Raw genomic sequence first — 17,951 nt, 5'->3', positions numbered from 1 at the left:
CACCTCTAGTCCCTTGGGCTTAGAGTGTGGTTTCTTTTCCAGTCCTTCTCATAGAAAGCAGTAGATGTGCTGAGACCAAAGCTTAACCAGGGAATACACTTCATGGTGACAGTGCGCTCTCCTGGCATGTGAGTGCATACCAGTTCTGATGCACCTGTGATGGTATACACAGTGAGAATGGAACTGGTAGTCTTTAGCCCTCAGCTGTGCATCTAAGTGTAAGCAACTCTTTTAAAATTATAGTGTGAACTAACTAGAACATGCAGGTTTTGAAAAATCAAAGGAAGCTTGGCTCCGAAGCCTTGTTCAACAGAGCTTACCAGAAGCTTAACAGATGTCCTTGTTTAATTCAAGGAGACAGATGTGTATCAGACTTCATTGTAACAACTGGTTGAAGCAATCTACATTTCTTAAAATGACCTGATTTTTGTAGTGCTAGTTGTACAACCTGTTGTGTAAGAAGGATAATCAGTCTGAATCTCTAATGCTAATTACTTGAAAATTTTGGCTAAGGTGACTATTTAGTAGATCTACTTTGAACCTAATTTTTATCATGGTCTTTCAAAATCCACTTATTTTAACTTAGGCACTGGTATTTTTATAGCTCTAACAGAAGCTTGTGCTTCCTGCAGTACTTTTTGTAATAGCAGGTGCATGTATGGCTTCTTCTAGGCATCAGCATCGCTCTCTCAAGAGACTGAGAAATATACTTCCCAGCCACTGTATCAGACAAGTCCATGTATTTCTGAGCCACTTATACCCAAAAAGATTGAAATTGCCCAGGTAAGCTATCACAAATACAGGGGGTAAGGTAAATACATTGGTTATGAAATGTCTAGAGCCTTGCATTTCTTTGGCTTCTGATTCCTGTAAATACTGGTATTCTAAATTAACACTTCACTTTGCTCTCTGCACAGATGAGGCTTAATGCTGGTTAATACTTGGTCTGGACAACTCAGCACTGTTGTAATCTAAAACATTGAGAGGGGAAAATAATGAAACCCCCTAAACTTCCTGAGTTCCTTTAGAAAAGAGGAGTCACTTTTAATATCAGCCAGAGAATCATCTTCCAATAAATGGAACAGAAGGCATTGTTTCCTTAGTGGTGAGGAAAAAACCCCTAATATCTCTTTTGTGAAATTATTACCCTGTATGGTATGTATAGTAGCTCATAGGCACATTTCACTTAATCAGCAGAGACTGCAATAGAAGTACTGTTTGCTGAGGATGCACAGCAAAATTTGGAATTGTAAGCAAAAACTATTTTGTAGCTTTACTATGTCCAAATGTCATCCTGTAGAAACTGCTGACTTCTGTCAGTCTAGGCTTTAGAACAAATTAAATGCTCTGATACTGCCTGATAATTATCAAGTGACCATTCATTACATTTATTCTTCCCTCAGGCTACTGTTCCCCTCCCAAGTGAGCCACAGTCACCATTGCCTACTTCAAGCACTTCCATGACACCAGTACCACCAGCGCAAAGCTTTCAGTCTCCTCCAGCAAGCAGCAGTTCTGTCACAATAACAGCAGCTCCCTTTCAGGCTATGCAGACTGTAAGTTTGCAGAATGATTTACAATAATGATGGTAACTTAGTTGTAATACTAGGGAACTGGATCCTCTTGATAGAGTATGAAACTTCATAGATCCTTTTGATTCAAGGATACATCCTGGTTTTGCTCTGTATAGTCCCCATATCAAATACTGGGATATATTAGTATCCTCAAGGAACTAAGGGAGAAGTCAGACCTGAAATCAACAGATTCATAGCTATGCCCCAAGGTAAAGCTGACTGTACTTAAACTATTCTTAAGCCTAGATTTTAAATAATAGATTGCAGAGGAAAAAGGAAATCTTCAAGTATAGCTGTTAGGATGAAGAGCTTTCCAAAGCCTGAACCTGTCTTGCTGCCTTTTAAACTGTTTGCTTCAGTGCGATAATACTTGGACCACTCAACTCATGCAAAATGTGTCCTTGAAACACTAACTCATTATCCTATCTTGTTAACAAGGAGTCAATATAGATGTCTGGGGAGTAGTCCACACAGACTGTATGTGGTGTTTTTTGCAAACAGATACTGTTTTTTTTTTCAGGCCATACGTCATTACTAATGTTGCTACTGCTTAGTAATCTGCACTGCAAGCTTAGAGGGACTCACAGGAAGGGTCTCTGTTTAGTTGTTAATGTTCCATTCTCTGTACTTGGTCTTTCTTACTCCTCTGATACCTTCTCAAGATGCTAGAGACCTTTATTTAATGTTCTTGCCCCAAAGCAAGTTTAGAAAAAAGTCAATCTCCAGAGGCATCCTCTGTTTCAACAAATGTCACAGTGCCATTCCACAACTTGCCAGATGATCTGCATCTGGCAGTATTGATGTACATAGTAGGATTTGGTGGAAGAAGATAGCTAATAGTCTTTTAAAGCACAGGATCTAACTAAAATATGTGACACTCTGGTGTGGTCTGCAGAAAATCATACCATGACTTTTTCCTTGTTTTTTGGCATTTGTACAAGAGTTTCAAGTAGAACCTTCCTCAAATGTACAGAATCAGATAAATAAGGGAAGTGATGGCAGAAAGGTGTGTGGTTTGTTTTTTTTTTCCAAGACAGCTCTATTTAAATTATGTTAAGTTGCTAGGTGGTGATTTTTGATGAAAGTGGAGAAGTAGCAGTGTTCTGATCAAGGAATCCAGAGTCTTTCTGGGGACCCAGTTTGTAATATAAGCATCTGTCATGATGTAAGTATGGAGTAGGTCTCAGTCATTCAGATTATATCTCTACCTAGTGTCTGTGTTTGAAGTGCTTTTGATCTTAATGGTACCACTGAAAGTATACTTGAATTAATGCTGTGGAGTTTTCAGAGGTGTTAAATATTGAATATTTCTCTTGGGATTTTTGGGTCAAACTGGCAAACATCTGTCACTAATTGCCAGGATGTTAATTCCTCTTCTAGTCATAGTAGTCTTTAACTGTGCAGTACTTTCTTCTTCCCTGTGTTGCTTAGATTCTCACAACTGACAGGAAAGCACAGCCATTGGATCTCAGTAGATAGCCAGGAGGTAGGTGGTTCCTTGCCAATAATGGGAGTACAGTGACAGTAGTGGAAGCATCTGATTACATGTCGTCAGGTGTCTGAACATCCTGTTGCTGCAATTGTGCTTATAGAAGCCTAAAGGCAGATCCTACTTGTAGCCCTAGTTTGTTACTAGAATTCCACCTGTAACCCTCACTGTAAGGAAAAGAAGACCACTTGCTACAAATACTTCAGGATGTGGGAGTTGACAGCCTTGCTGCACAGTATCCTCTTCTAGAAACAGGACTGCTTCTGTTCACTTTGATCACTTCATCTGGTAAATTAAAAAAAATCAATTTGTTATGGTTCAAAACACTTCAGTGTCATGAGGGATTTCTGTGCTGTCTCCCTCATGGAGGTGGTACTTGGTTTCTTGACCTTGCAAGAAGTGTTCATTTCCATTTTAATTTTAGAGGCTTCTGCAAACTGACAACAGTTGTCAAGCTGTGAAGCTGTTCCTTTTGCTCTGGTCTGTCTACAGACAGTTTATAGTCTTGGGAAATGATCAGATGTACCTCTAGACTCCAGTATCAGTACTGCTGACAACTCTTTATGTGAAATTTAGATGCTTTTACTTGAAACAGACTTCTTTCCTACCTGATCTTGGTGCTAGCTGCTTTTGACAATGTCAACTCTTGTAACTTTGGGTTATTGGCTATAAAGCAGTAGACTCACTGGAGTGACTGAACTCTGGTTGATTAAATTTAACTAACAGCATCCTTGCGCCACCCTTCTGCCCAGTCTATAACATTGAAATTTGAATTACAAAAATTAGGTTACATGTTTACTCTGAGAGAACTTAAAACAAGAGGAAAGTTGAAGCTCATTTTACCAAAGGGGTGAAGGCTGTCTAATAGAGCAGACAGCAGTGTTATATTGGGTTCCAAGACATGTATAAAGACAAATTTTTCCTAAATGTGGATGTCTGTCTTGGTATAGGCTGTCCCAGCTTCATGTCAAAAGCTGTAAGATGAATTTAATAGTGGATTTCTCATAGAAAGTAGCTTACTGTATGGTAACTCTTCTGTTGAAATATGATAGCTATGGTCAGTCAAGCTGTTTCTTGGGTAGTAGCTACATGAACAGGAGTAACCTTCAGAAGTACACTGAGAGGGGAAAAGGATGGGTTGAAGTAGTTGCTTTGATTTATTTCTAAGAAACAGGTGTTCCAGAAACTGACCTGGGGGTATGAATTTAAGCTACAGCATAACGTGGTGGCACTAGGCAAAGCCTTTAGCTGGTAGTGTTAAGTATTTTCCCTGAAATATGTTGTAGGTGTTTAAAGTGAATGCACCACTGCCTCCACGTAAAGACCAGGAAATTAAGGAGGATTCTTCATATTCAACCGGATATAACCAGAGTTTCTCCACAGCAAGTACACAGACTCCTCCTCAGTGCCAGTTGCAATCTTCTCATGTTGCAGAACAAACTTCTCTTTCACAAGAATCTCTGTCTTCAGGTGAGAACTGTATGTGTATCTATTTCAAGAAGCTTTAAAAGATATTTAGGTTCTAGTATTTTAACTCATTAATATGTGCTGTGAGTTATAACTCAGTGAAAGTCTTTAACACTTTTATAGCACCTGTTAACATTAGGGTTACATCAGCCTAATCTAGTTGATGATATGGTGTGTAAACAATTTCAAAACTGCTAGCAGGATGAAAGGCTGCTTCAAACTAGTTTCTATAGTAGGTGTATGGGCAATGTCACTTACATGCCTGAATTTCCCGATAGGTTAGAAATTCAAGAATGTGTTGATACTTGCCAGTCACACCATTGTTAGCTAGGAATTGAAGCAATGATGAAATACTCATATTTGGAACCATTAATTTGGTTTCTGGTAATAGACAGTGCTGGTGTTGTTGAATGCTAAATGAAGTTGGGGCGGGTTTTCAGTTTAACCTAAGGAAGACTAAACTTCTGATAGGTGGGGTCTTCTGCTGCCTTATTCAACACAAAACAGACCTGCTTGACAGATACTGTAACAGGAGAACTAATACAGCTGACACTAAATTTGAAATGAAACCAGTTCTTAAGTCTCAAATATTTTCCAGGATGAAAGAAAGCTGACAAATAGGGGTCTGGATTTCTAAGACTAATCACCTGTAGAACAGTGTTGGTTCTATGTGAAAGCTCTTAACCAGGTGTTACTTGATTTTTATTGTGGCTTGGCTATTTTCTTGATACTGCCAGCAAGCTTGTTCTGACCTATGCAACTGAATCTTGAATGCATTAGAGGCTTACACTGACAGTCTGGGCTGTCTACAGTATATTTCAACAAGCATTACATTCCACAGAAGAAAATGGGAGGATACCCTCTTATTTGAAGTAATGCAGGGGCAGGAAAACAGGATATTCTGAGCAGCTTAATGGATCTCTGAACTTCCTAAGGCTGCTGTTGCTTCCAGGTGTGGTAACTTCTTACAGCTACAAAAGCTTTAAATTCTTCTGTGCCTTCTGTTTTAAGCAGTGAATTATCAACCTGATGGAGCAGTTCCTGTTAGCAATGGTAGCCTTGCCTTTTATCCAGCACAGACTAATGTTATTCCCAGACCGCCTCAGCCTTACCTTAACAGTCGTGGGTCTGTCAGAGGATCTGCTAGAGGTGGAAGGTCACTGGCTAGTTCATATCGTTCCCCTGGTGGGTACAAAGGTATGTCTGTATTTGCTACCACCTTAAAACTCTAATGCAGTAATATTAGAATATGATTTAACATGACATGGCAGAGCAATTTCATAGCCTTTTGAGTTATGAAAGTGGAAACTTTCATTAACAGTTTTTTAAATTATTTAACTATATAGATTTTGCTTGCTATTTCATTTACTATTCTGAACTCCTTTCCCCCTTTTATTCTTGGCATCTGTCTTGCTAACATTCTGGGCATGTATTCTCTTCAGATAGCACTTGTGGTATTTGCCCAAAACAAGGTACTCTTTGCTTAGCACTGCTGGCTTTAATATTACCAGCAGAAACTGGGATGCGGGACAGGCTCCCACTAGTGGAGACCCCTTCTGGATTAATAACAAACTGAAGAGATTTAAGAGGTTTGTCTCTGCAAGTCAGTTGCTATCTTGCTGCTAGCTGAAGTACTCCAGAAAGTTTCAGCTGACTTTAAGCAGATACTAACTTAAGATTGTTGGTAGCTGTGGCCTGTTCCACTTCGGAAGAGCACTTAGTCTATCACAGCTGTTTCAGTTATTTGGCTGAGACTGCTCAATAGCTGGTAGCAACATGTACCAGGCAATGAGTTGTATAGTTCTAACTTGACAGCAGTTAAGGGTTTTATAGTGTCTGGTACTAAATGGCTTGCAGCTCTTCTTTGCTACTTAGTCTGATAGCTAAAGAGGTTAAATAGTAGCACCTAAATGTATAACCATAAGAGATAAGCATCTGTAATAGCAAAAGAAAATACTTCTTAATTCTGTGTTAAATCCTGTTTCTGGATCTAGCAAATTTTTTCAGCTATTCTTTGAAGTCCCATTAGTATCAAACAAGCAGTTGTTATGGTCTGATGTTAATACTTCTAAGCATGCAATTTTGGTCCAGTAGTCCCGAGTAGCTAATGAAATGCTTTCTTTACAGGAGAAGTGAGATTCTGCTCCAAATTCTGAATAGGAATAGGTGTAGTTGCATATTTTAATACACATAGTAATTCCCAGGAGGGAGCTCCAGTTGTATTTTGGACTTGTACTGTAAACCAAATGAGGAATATCAGATAATCAACTTTATTTGAACAGGTTTTGATGCTTACAGAGGCTCACCTTCAATAACTAATGGCAACTATGGCCAGCTGCAGTTCCCTGGTAGAGACTATGCTGGAATGCCCTATTCTCAGAGGGTAAGTATTGACTTTGTTTCCAGTAGCCTTTTGAGCACTGTACAGGAGCTGAGTCTTCTACTGTAGGTTTTCATTACCTTCACAGGTGAACTGTTCCTTACAAGATGCTGATTTTGTTTCCTGGACAAAACTTTTTGAAACAGTAGGCAGCAGTTGAAATGGCTGGAAGGAGTCTCTGAAATGAAAACATATAGCAAATAAGATGTGATATGAGTCATTTTACTGTGGATTTTAAAGTTGGTGCCGAGTGCTTCTGTAATATAAAATAATGGAATGAGAATATGGTTGGGCAAAAATTCCAAAGAAACAATATATATGTGTAAGAATGCAAAGGGTTCTGGTGAAAGGAGAGTCTTCAGCTTTGAAATGAAATACATTCTTCTGTACAGACTAATGGACTTCTAAGAGACCTGAGATTTAAGGTATTGCTTGAACTGAACTATGTATAGTTCAGAAGCTAACTTGCTGGAAAGGGCATTGAAATAGCTCTTTAATTTCATACAAGCTATTGTAAATTTTCTGTAAGTAAGGCTGTTTATCTGCATCTTCATTCTGAACTCCATGATTGTCTGTTCTAGAGCTTGAATTAATTCTATAAATGAAAAATACTGTATTAGCACCACTTATTTTTAGATTTGCTTATAGCCATCTTCCTAATACTTCTGTTCTCTTTTAGGATGTTAATTACCAGCAGTGCTATAAACGAGGTGGGATAACTAGTGGTCCTCGAGCAAATTCAAGAGGTAAGGCTAACATCAGGTTCCCAGTGGCACATCTGTATGCTTGGGCATAGCAGATGGAGTGTTATTGTGAATAGTGAGGAAAATGGTGTACTGTCACTGATAAAACAGATTAAGGTGTGTGTAAATTAACCAAGCTAGATAGAAGCTTAAGTACTGTTCTGAAACAGTATTACGTAGCAGCAAATTTAATGCTACTATTCTCAACTTGGGTGTCTTTATATGTCAAAGTTCCAACATAATGGTACCTTACTGAACTTTCCTCACAAACTGATGAGGAAAACGTAGAGGGTGGTTCCAGTGTTGCATATGGCTTTTTCCATTAATTGCATGGTCTCCCCTGCTTCTGGGGAAGCTATCAGATCACAGAAACCTTGTAAGATAACTTTTTTCTATGAAAAATAATTTGTTTGGGAACAGAGCTTTACTCTGTATTTCCATGCTGGAGTACAAAACCTAAAGAAACACATGGGACTCGGACTCAAGCATGAATAGTGTGTATTTTGAAAAAGCTGTGAGCAAGATGATGTAATCCTAGTGTGTGTGCTGGAAAAAGCTGGGACTTAAGATGCTATAGGTGAAAAATGAGATGAATAGTAATCGTAGATTGCTACTTTGAAGAATAAATGGGAATTCTGGCATATCGGGAAATTTTAGGATAAAGCAGGTCAACTCAGTCTGAGGGAGGACTTTCAGAATAAACTTCAGAACAAAATTAACAGAAATATGAGATTGTGGTGAGTTAACAGTTGACAGCCATACTTATTATTGTTAGGATATAGCAACTTTAGCTTTATTTGGTATCTTATGGTGTTCCTTGCTGGTGGAAGTAACAGTGATTTGCAGCTTGAGTGATTGGTTAATATTTCTCAGATCTGTTAATCTGTTCATTTTAGACCTTTTTTAACTTGGAGGTTTGAAAAAGATAAACAGCTTTTTGAGGGGGGAGTTGAGGTGCAAAAAACTTAAAAGCAATTCTAGTTCTTCAGACTTAAAATATTCTAGCATCACAAGTCAATATGACCTAGGATGCAGTTCCAGAACAACAGTATTGAGGTAACCTGAAGTGCAAATTCAGGTCTTGAAGGTGACTAAATGACTGCTTGGCTCTTGGTAATTTGTAAGGTTTTTCAGAAATTACATTTTATCTCCTCTTAGAAGTTAGCATACACTTTTTTTATGCTGATATGTGTATGTGGAAATACTGAAGATAAAACTATTGCAAGCTACTGCCCTCTCTACTTAAAAGTATGAAAAGTAACTGTTCATAGTTAAATTATGGCCCATCTTGCTGAATGTAAGTGTGATGAATGTAAACCAGCTTCAAAGTTTTATTTTCACTGGGGTAATTGGACAACTTGCTGTAGCTGAAAGACAAATCTGTTGTAATGCCCATACATTTGCTGCTTAGGACTATACCTGCAGGTTTAAGGATATCCTTCTGTTACAATACTTACTTGTCATTGCTGATGATCTTTTAACAGCAGGGTGGAGTGATTCCTCACAGGTGAGCAGTCCAGAACGAGACAATGAAACCTTTAACAGTGGGGACTCTGGGCAGGGAGACTCCCGCAGCATCACCCCTGTTGACATGCCAGTGACAAGCCAAGCTGCCACCATACTACCAGTGCATGTCTATCCTCTCCCACAGCAGATGAGAGTTGCCTTCTCAGCCGCTAGAACATCTAACCTAGCTCCTGGAACTCTAGACCAGCCAATTGTGTTTGATCTGTTGCTGAACAACCTTGGAGAAACTTTTGATATCCAGCTTGGTAGGTTCAACTGTCCAGTGAATGGTACATATGTCTTCATCTTCCACATGCTGAAACTGGCTGTAAATGTTCCCCTGTATGTGAATCTCATGAAGAATGAAGAGGTCCTAGTGTCTGCATATGCAAATGATGGGGCTCCTGATCATGAAACAGCTAGTAATCATGCAGTCCTGCAGCTTTTCCAAGGAGACCAAATCTGGTTGCGTCTGCATCGAGGAGCCATCTATGGAAGTAGCTGGAAATATTCCACCTTTTCAGGATACCTCCTTTATCAGGACTAAAATCCAGTGCAATGTTTACAAAAGAGCTGCTCCAAACACCTTGGTGGAGGGGGGTGGACTAGCTTTGCACTTCTGACTTTATAGAAGATATGTGGTTCCATTACTGGGGGGAAATGATGGGTCTGTTGTGCAAGGTGAAATCATGAAGTTGGGGTACTGAATCAGCACTAATTTGGCACTTTATCAGTTGTGATGTAGCCTTGCTAGTAAAGCTGTGAATGTATATTGTTTGCACTTACCCTAAACTGTATTAATGTCCAGCTTACTACACTATTGATTGCCTCAAGTATGGGCTATTCACAATGCCTTGTTGTGCCTCAATAAAACAAGTTAATATGCATTTTAGTATTAATATTGCCAGTGGTCTTTATTAAATATATCAAACTGAGCTTGTTCCTGATGTGGTGCATACATGCATATTACGTAGAGCTGGTCTTCAGGTTACAGTAATTCAGGATAAACTGTGTAGTTTAAGTGGGATTACTTGCTTGTTTAGTTCTTGCTTGATGACATTCTTAAAAGTGTGTCCTTGATCAAAGTGAGTTCAAGATTGTTCCATACCTGCTTGCTTTTAATCAAAAGGTCAAGAAGTTAGTGAAATTCTACATCTTTCATTAGGGCTGTTTATTTTAAGTGCATAGCCTGTCAAAATCTAGCTTTGTCCCATCACCTGTCTTTCAGCAGTGATCAGTTAAAACTTAAACCTTGAAACAGTCACTGAAGGGCTGGCTCACACTTAGATGCAAATATATTTTAAAGTTAAAATTGATCCTTGTGAAGTACACAGGTGTATTGTTTCCCTCCCCCATGACACTTGAATTGGATTGTAAGGCAGTTTTTCAGAGAACTGCTGAGGAACTTAGTATTTGTAGTTGAAGCATGCTGCCTGCTTTCAAATCTTAAATGCTAGGAAGCATTTATGAAATTCCTTTCTTACAGCTAATGGGCTCTGTGACCAAACTTCAGCAATTTCTTTGGCTTAGAAATTGTCAAGCCATGATATGTCCTTGTCATGTCAACTACTGTAAAGCATTTCAATGTTTAAAATGGAAGATAAACTAGTAAAAAGTTTATTGGATAGGTAAGTCACTGGGTCTTTTTAGTTCTAAAAGCTTCCTAGCTTGTTTTAGCCCTAGGAAGCACTTCATCTGAGTGCACTAATGAGTGCAAAAGTGTGACTGGCATATGTGAAGATGAAACAAAACTATGCAAAGTAAAAATGGTTCAGCTATCTGCTTGTTGAGATAAAAGCAAAAACCTGCATGGGGTAGACTTCAGACCTGATATAAAGCTTCTGTTTCACGGTGACTGGTTTTGCAACTTCCAAATTTAAATGGCTCTCCCCTGCAGATGCCAAAACAAGTCTGGCATGACTTAATGAAGTTACTGGCATAAGATCTTGGGTTTATTCCAAGCTTAGATTTCTCTTTCTTATCGACTTGGAGAGTAATCATACTTTGTCTTGGTTTGATTACTTTGGCAAGTTCTGAGAAGCCTAAGCTTCAGGGAACCTTGTTTTTTCCCACTACAGACAAATGTCAAGCCTTAACTATTGAATACTAAGGCTGTATTTTGTGCTTTTAAACATGGTATTTCTTCAGCCAATGCTGAACAATCCCAGTAGAGGTTAAGTGGCAGGAATTTAACTAGCACCCTTTTCTTAGTGTTAACTCTCCTTGTATATACATCTGGTAGACAGGCCTGAGTGCTAGGATAACTAAGCTTGCAGTAGCTTTGTAGCTGTGGACAAAAAGTTTATTGCTTTTCTAATAGACCTACAACTCCTATATTGTTTTATTTGTAGAGCACTGTGCCAGTCACACGTCTCCCAGTCTGTCTATATTATAGAGACTAGTAAATACATGAACTCTATTGTGCATATAGCACTTAGATGGCCTTAGTGCAGGCTACTTCATTTAGCATGCAGCTTATCCTTACTTGCTTTATATGCAAGTGATAGATTTCATATGTTTTAAGAACAAGTTACTAGTACTTACAGATGCTGCTAATAAGCTCAGCCTTTGGCAACCTCAGGTGTGATTACTGTGAATACATAATATGCATGCTGCTTTCTAATGCTCTGGTTCAATCAGATCTGTAAAATTGCTATCCTGGCTTCAGCTATAGCAGTTATCTTTCTCCTTGTATCTGGTGCAATGCTGCATTTAGACTTTAGTCTAAGAACAATGCTGATAACACACTCATGTTTTAGTTACTCGTGAGCAGTGCTCATCCTGATTAAGGACTTTTTCAGTCTCATGCTCTGCCAGGGAGGAGATGAAGCTGGGAGAAAGCAGAGACCAGGACATCTGGCCCAAACTAGCCAAAGGGGTATTCCATACCACAGCATGTCATGCTCAGTATTTAAACTGGGGGAAGTTACCCAGAAGGCCCAGATTGCTGCTTGGGTCAGGCTGGTTATCAGTCAGCAGGTGGTGAGCAATTGTATTGTGCATCACTTGTGTTTGTTTTCCTTTCCTTTTCCCCTTTCAGTTTTACACTTCTCTCACCTTATTTTCCTTATTATTAATAGTAGTTTTACATTATACTTTAGTTATTGGACTGTTCTTATCTCAACCAGTGGGGTTTACATTCCTCTGATTCTCCTCCCCATCCTACCCAGAGAGAGGAGGAAGGGCTGAGCAGTTCTGAGTTACTACCTGGGCTTAAACCACGGCAACTGCTTGGTGGACTCATGTTACTGTTTGTTTGGGACTAATCTTATTTCTTACTGATAGGTCTACAAAGTTTTTATGTATCTTAGCTTGCATATATTTAAGATATCTGAGCAAAGCATCTTGATTTCATCCGTACAAGATGGAATTTTTAATGCCTAATTAAAGGAGTACATGCTGCCCCAGGTATGGGATGTGAAATCTTATCATTATACCATTCCTTGTTAGTAAACTTGATCATAAATCATGTAATGGATAGCTTTAAAAAACTTCATAGTTTATAGGCTTTATCAGTCTGAATTGGAATTCTCTCTATAGTGCAGCTACTTTAAAATGTCTTTTTCCTGATACTTGTTATTAAAAATAGATACAACTTGGATAATTTTCTTCTAGCGTAATAAAATATGTTCAATGTTATCCTATACATTTCTCACATTACCTTCTTAGCTAGAACTTTTACTGTGTTTCTAGTCAGAGCCATGGACGCAGCTTTAGCTAACCTCTGTCACAAAAACAAATGTAAGTACTATTGAACAGGTGCTGTCACAAAAAAGTTTTCAGACTAGATGTGACTAAAATGACTAGTACTGAACCTTTTAAATGCTAAGGCTATGTTTACAAAATACTTCAGAAGACCAAGCAAAGTACCTTTTTTTTCTTCCACACTAACAGCTGGCCAAAATCCACTAGTTGAAAATTGCTATTCTGATCTTTAAAATACCTAAACCCATCATTTCCTATGATTTCAGGTAATAAGTACTAGTCTATTGATAACTCATACGTCATTTTGCATGCTTCAAATTAATACTTGATTTTGAATGCTTCTCAAAGTACTTCAGAATATTTTAATGCATTATTTACTGACCCAGTTTCACTCTACCTCAGTATGTCTAGATGAAAGATCTAGATCCCTATTCTACTTCTGGGCAAACCATTTCACAATTTGAGAATACTTGATGTACCACTGCTATAGACTTCAGGTAAGTATTGTCTGCCAATACTTTTCTCCTTAGTAGTCATTAAATGAAGTTGCTTGAATTGTTGCACTAGCTAATGTACTTTAAGGATGATAATCAGATCTAATTAAAATATATGAAGAGGCATCATAGCTCTTCTAACATCCTGTTGCTGTCTTAGCTATGCACATCAGATACCACCTAAGTTCTCTCCAGTTTAATTACCTTGTGCAGCCAGCTGAAGATGAGCCTAAAAGTTAAGGAACTAACCCTACATTTTGATTTGGAGTGAGTTTCCACATTTTCTTCTCTGAGTTCAGTGAAATGCTGGAACTACCCTGAAATGGGAGGGTGTGCTGGCTTTGACTGCAATAAGTTTTCATCAGAGTAGTAGGTATGGGGCTGTGTTTTGGTTTTGTGAGCAGAACAGTTTCCATAACACAAGGGTGTCTTAGTTACTGCTGAGCAGTGCTTACCCAGAGTCAAGGCCTTTTCTGCCTCTTACATAGCCTTTCTAGCAAGCAGGCTGGGAATGCACAAGTTGTTGGGAGGGGACAGCTACCCATAGCAACCATATAACTTAGTACTCAGCACTACAAGCTGGGGGAAGAAGGGAAAGGGGATGTTCAGGCTATGGCATCTGATACGCCAAGTAGCTGTCAAGTCTGATGGAGCCCTACTTTGCTGCGGATGGGTGAACACCTGCCTGCTGATGGGAACTGGTGAATAAATTCCTTGCTTTGCTTTAATGCATAGCTTTTGCTTTACCTATTAAACTGTCTTTATCCTATGCATACTCTCATCCTTACTCTTCTGATTCACTACTGTTGGGGGGAGTGAGTGGCTCTATTGGTCTTAGCTGCCTACTCAAGGATTCAACAAAGGGCTTCTTAAAGCTTTCAAAATACTAATGGAATTTACTTTTGTGTTTCCTCCAGGCTATGGAAGTGAGAAGAGACCATGAATGAACAAGAATTGTCATGGCTGCCTTCCTGCAGCTAAGGAAGCCTCCATCCTGCAGGCTGCAGTGGTGGTGCAGACAATATCACTGTTCTCTTTTTCTGGATCAATTTACATAATGTTTCCTTCCTGACTCCTCCAAGTTACCTGTAGCTGCTCCAACAAAACAGTCAGTAGGGGCAACAGCTTTGGAATTTTAGAATCATAAAACAGGGTTTGAAAGGACCTTAAGATCATTGATTTCCTAACCCCCCTGCCATGGGCAGGGACACCTCACACTAAACCATGTCACCCAAGGCTCTGTCCAACCTGGTCTTGAACACCGCCAGGGATGAAGCATTCACACCTTCCTTGGGCAACCCATTCCAGTGCCTCACCACCCTTAATAGGAAAGAACTTCTTCCTTATATCCAATCTAAACTTCTAATCTAATCCAATCTAAACTGTTTAAATTTAGCCCATTACCCCTTGTCCTATCATTACAGTCCGTAATGAAGAGTTCTTCCCCAGCGACCTTACAAGCAGATACTGTAAGGCTGCTGTGGGGTCTCCGTACAGCCTTCTCTTCAGGCTGAACAGCCCCAGCTCTCTCAGCCTGTTTTCATACAGGAGGTGCTCCAGTCCCCTGACCATCCTCATGGCCCTCCTGTGGACTTGTTCTAACAGCTCCATGTCCTTTTTTAGCCATGAAGTCTTGTAGCTGGAGGCCTGCTATACATTTATCTGATGCAGATCACCTTTGCTAGCTATTTGGTGTAAAATTTTTTTTTTTTTCTTCTTGTAATGAGTATTGTGTCTTAAAAGTTCTGTGTTTTAAATACAAATAGTAAGTGCAATAAAACTATTAAAAACATTTTAGGGAGATGTTAAAATAGCCTTTAAGCACATCTGGTTCTTCATTGTGACGTTTTACATCACCAGCTCCACAAGACTGAAGTCCTTTAACAAATACACTTAATAACATTTAAGTTCACCTACCAGAGATGAATACACAGAAACAGAATAAACCAGAGCTGCTTTTAAACTGCCCACAGCATGGTAATTTGGGAGAAGGAAGTAGAGATACAACACTACAAATCCTTGAAGTTACATTGATTTGTATGATATGTGCTCCAAGATCTTTAAAAGGGACAGTTTTCACTGGACTGGTTTATTTTCTATCTTAACCAAAATGGGAAAATGACAAAGAATTATCACAGTTAACAACATATACTTTTCACACTCACACTGTTTTCTGTTTATGTTTTATGATTACTGAACATACTCTCACCTGCTTCTGAGAACAAATGAAAAGGTGGATGAAAATACCTTCAATTTCCTGCTAAATGCTGTAGAGCTGCATTACTGGAGAACAGAATGGCAGTTCTTGAATGATAATGATCAGGTGTTCTGCACCACTTCAAAGTGATGAAAACCGCAAGAAAGCACACAGTCTCCAAAGGCCAGGTAAGTGTAATTCATTTTTACAGCCAGATTATTTTTTAAATTATAAACAAAATTATTAAGGGAGTTTTCTTTAATAGTATTAGCTGCTTTAATATTTTCCTTGTAAATAATTTCATAGAATGGTTTGGGTTGAAAGGGATCTTAAAGACCATTCAGCTCCAACCCCCACCATGGGCAGGGACACCTTCCACTAGACCAGGCTGCTCCAAGCCCTGTCCAGCCTGGCTTTGAACACTGCCAGGGATGGGGCAGCCACAGCTTCTCTGGGCAACCTGTGCCAGTGTCTCACCACCCTCATAGTTAAGAATTTCTTCCTAATGTCTAATCTGAATCTCCCTTCTGTCAGTTTAAAGCCACTTCCCCTTGTCTTGGCACCACATGCTCTTCTAAAAAGTGCCTCTCCAGAATTCTTGTAGGCCCTCCTTATTTAGGGACTTAAGTTATTTAGTGGCAATAAAGATATGGCAAACACTGCTATATAGTTCCCTTGGGTAGAGAAGGGTACCCCTACTATCAATGATACATAAATGCTGTGCATTCAGTATTGTTAAGAAAAGTATTCTTCAGCATAGGTCAGGTAATACATGAGTTGAAGGAAGTACTGCTGCTTTCTTAATTGAGGAGCAGTAATGACAAATGACATTTTACACTGTAATTACAATGAACAAATGACATACTGTCTAATAGTATTTCTAAGGCATCTATATAATGGGATGATCTTGTAATTGCTCTTGTGTTTGACTTTTCCAAAATACAGCAGATAGTCTTTTTGTTCTTTCTAGTAGCTAATAAAATGTTCCTTGTTTGTAAATGTAATGTAAAACATTACCTGCAGAAGTAAGCAAAGGATTTAGCTCACTAAGTTCACACTAGTCATGAGGGTTTCCTGGCAGGCTTTTGGTCTGTGAACTGCACTTCAGATAGTTATCTTACACCTGCACGGATATTTAATTCTTCCTTTGGATCAGCTGCATGTTCTATGGCTTAAGGGTGCAAACAGGAGGACAGGGGTGGACAATCACAGTAGGGCAAATGTTTACAGGTGGAAGTAGTCTTTGTATACCCAAGAAGTTCAAATTAAAACGGGAAGTTCAGGTTAGGTATAAGGAAGAAGTTCTTTACTGTGAGGGTGGTGAGGCACTGGAATGGATTGCCCAAAGAAGCTGTGAATGCTCCATCTCTGGCAGTGTTCAAGATCAGGCTGGACAGAGCCTTGGGCAACACGGTCTAGTGTGAGGCATCCATGCCCATGGCAGGGGGCTGGAACTAGATGATCTTAAGGTCCTTTCCAACCCAAACCATTCCATGATTTTCACACACAAACACCATTAAGATACACAAGTAATTTTCAGGTTCTACTAATCTACATAATGATGAGGACAAGCAATCCAAAGGAGCCTGCTCAGAAGCACAGCAGGAATTACAATGTGTGTCCCACTGCATGTTTTAGGAAGCACCTTGCAGCATGTTTCCATCTTCCTGTATGTTGTGAACTTTTCTTGTCCAGCTGCAGGTACCTGGACAATTGTGTGAGTAATGGAATTGACCTCGCCTCCATTCAGTTTTTGTGTGCTCACTTTAATCCTCATGCGAACAACTCACCAGGTAGCAAATACACATCGAACCTGGTATGCAAGCTAGAAAGCTACTGGAAGAAAGGAGTAAACTTAAGAAGGAAAACGAGGATTTTACCTCAAGTGCAGTGCAAGTATGTGCTGGCAAAGATGGATTAGTGCAGAGGGTCTGGAAGCATCCTGTGGGCTGAGCAGCCCAATACCTGTGGGACTGGTGTGCCTCAGTCAGTGCTGCCACTCGCTGCAAGGTACGGAGAGGCCACCAAGCAGCGATGGAGGTTCCTCAACACCACTGAGGCAGCGGCAGCTGTACCACGGCAACAGTGCTGGGGCTGGCCGAGCCGCCTCTTCGCTGCCGCGGCTGCCCGGGCCTGCTCAGCCTGCGTTCCGTACGCCGACATGGCCGCCCCCCGATAGCCACGGCAAGGATACCGCTCCCTAACCCCGCCTCCAGCGTGCCATTCCGGGTGACTTTTATCCGTACAACAACATGGCGGCCACCTCTCGCCGACCTCCGCCCGAAGCTAGAAGGAGGCGCTGCGGCCGTAAAGCACTGCCCGTTTCCCGATACCCAGCTGTCGCAAACCGGTGAATGGCTCCGGAGAGGGACCGAGGGGGGTGGGGGACACGAGAC

At 40.0% G+C, this 17,951-nt stretch overlaps 1 protein-coding gene across 5 annotated transcripts in view; it reads left to right on the top strand.

The window, feature by feature from the left end:
- The window catches only part of CAPRIN2 (caprin family member 2), a 33,258-nt gene extending 23,204 nt beyond the window's left edge, over window positions 1–10,054 (top strand). For 2 of the 5 annotated variants that reach the window (XM_061444845.1, XM_061444843.1), the window contains 7 exons: window positions 673–783; window positions 1,404–1,556; window positions 4,350–4,533; window positions 5,542–5,727; window positions 6,813–6,913; window positions 7,590–7,656; window positions 9,138–10,054. In XM_061444845.1, the coding sequence (XP_061300829.1) occupies window positions 673–783; window positions 1,404–1,556; window positions 4,350–4,533; window positions 5,542–5,727; window positions 6,813–6,913; window positions 7,590–7,656; window positions 9,138–9,706 (1,371 nt within the window). In that variant the 3' untranslated portion in view covers window positions 9,707–10,054. The remainder of the gene's footprint in view (window positions 1–672; window positions 784–1,403; window positions 1,557–4,349; window positions 4,534–5,541; window positions 5,728–6,812; window positions 6,914–7,589; window positions 7,657–9,137) is intronic. The other 3 variants (XM_061444844.1, XM_061444847.1, XM_061444846.1) reach the window with 3 other exon arrangements.
- Window positions 10,055–17,951: the final 7,897 nt, after the last annotated feature.

This window comes from Pezoporus flaviventris, unplaced genomic scaffold (genome assembly GCF_033815535.1).
Source record: "Pezoporus flaviventris isolate CSIRO_AGI_PZ_B2104156 unplaced genomic scaffold, CSIRO_AGI_Pfla_v1 ptg000002l, whole genome shotgun sequence".
In the NCBI taxonomy this organism is placed as follows: domain Eukaryota; kingdom Metazoa; phylum Chordata; class Aves; order Psittaciformes; family Psittacidae; genus Pezoporus; species Pezoporus flaviventris.
Note: the sequence above shows the minus strand (reverse complement) of the source record. Positions and strands in the feature narration are given on the sequence as shown.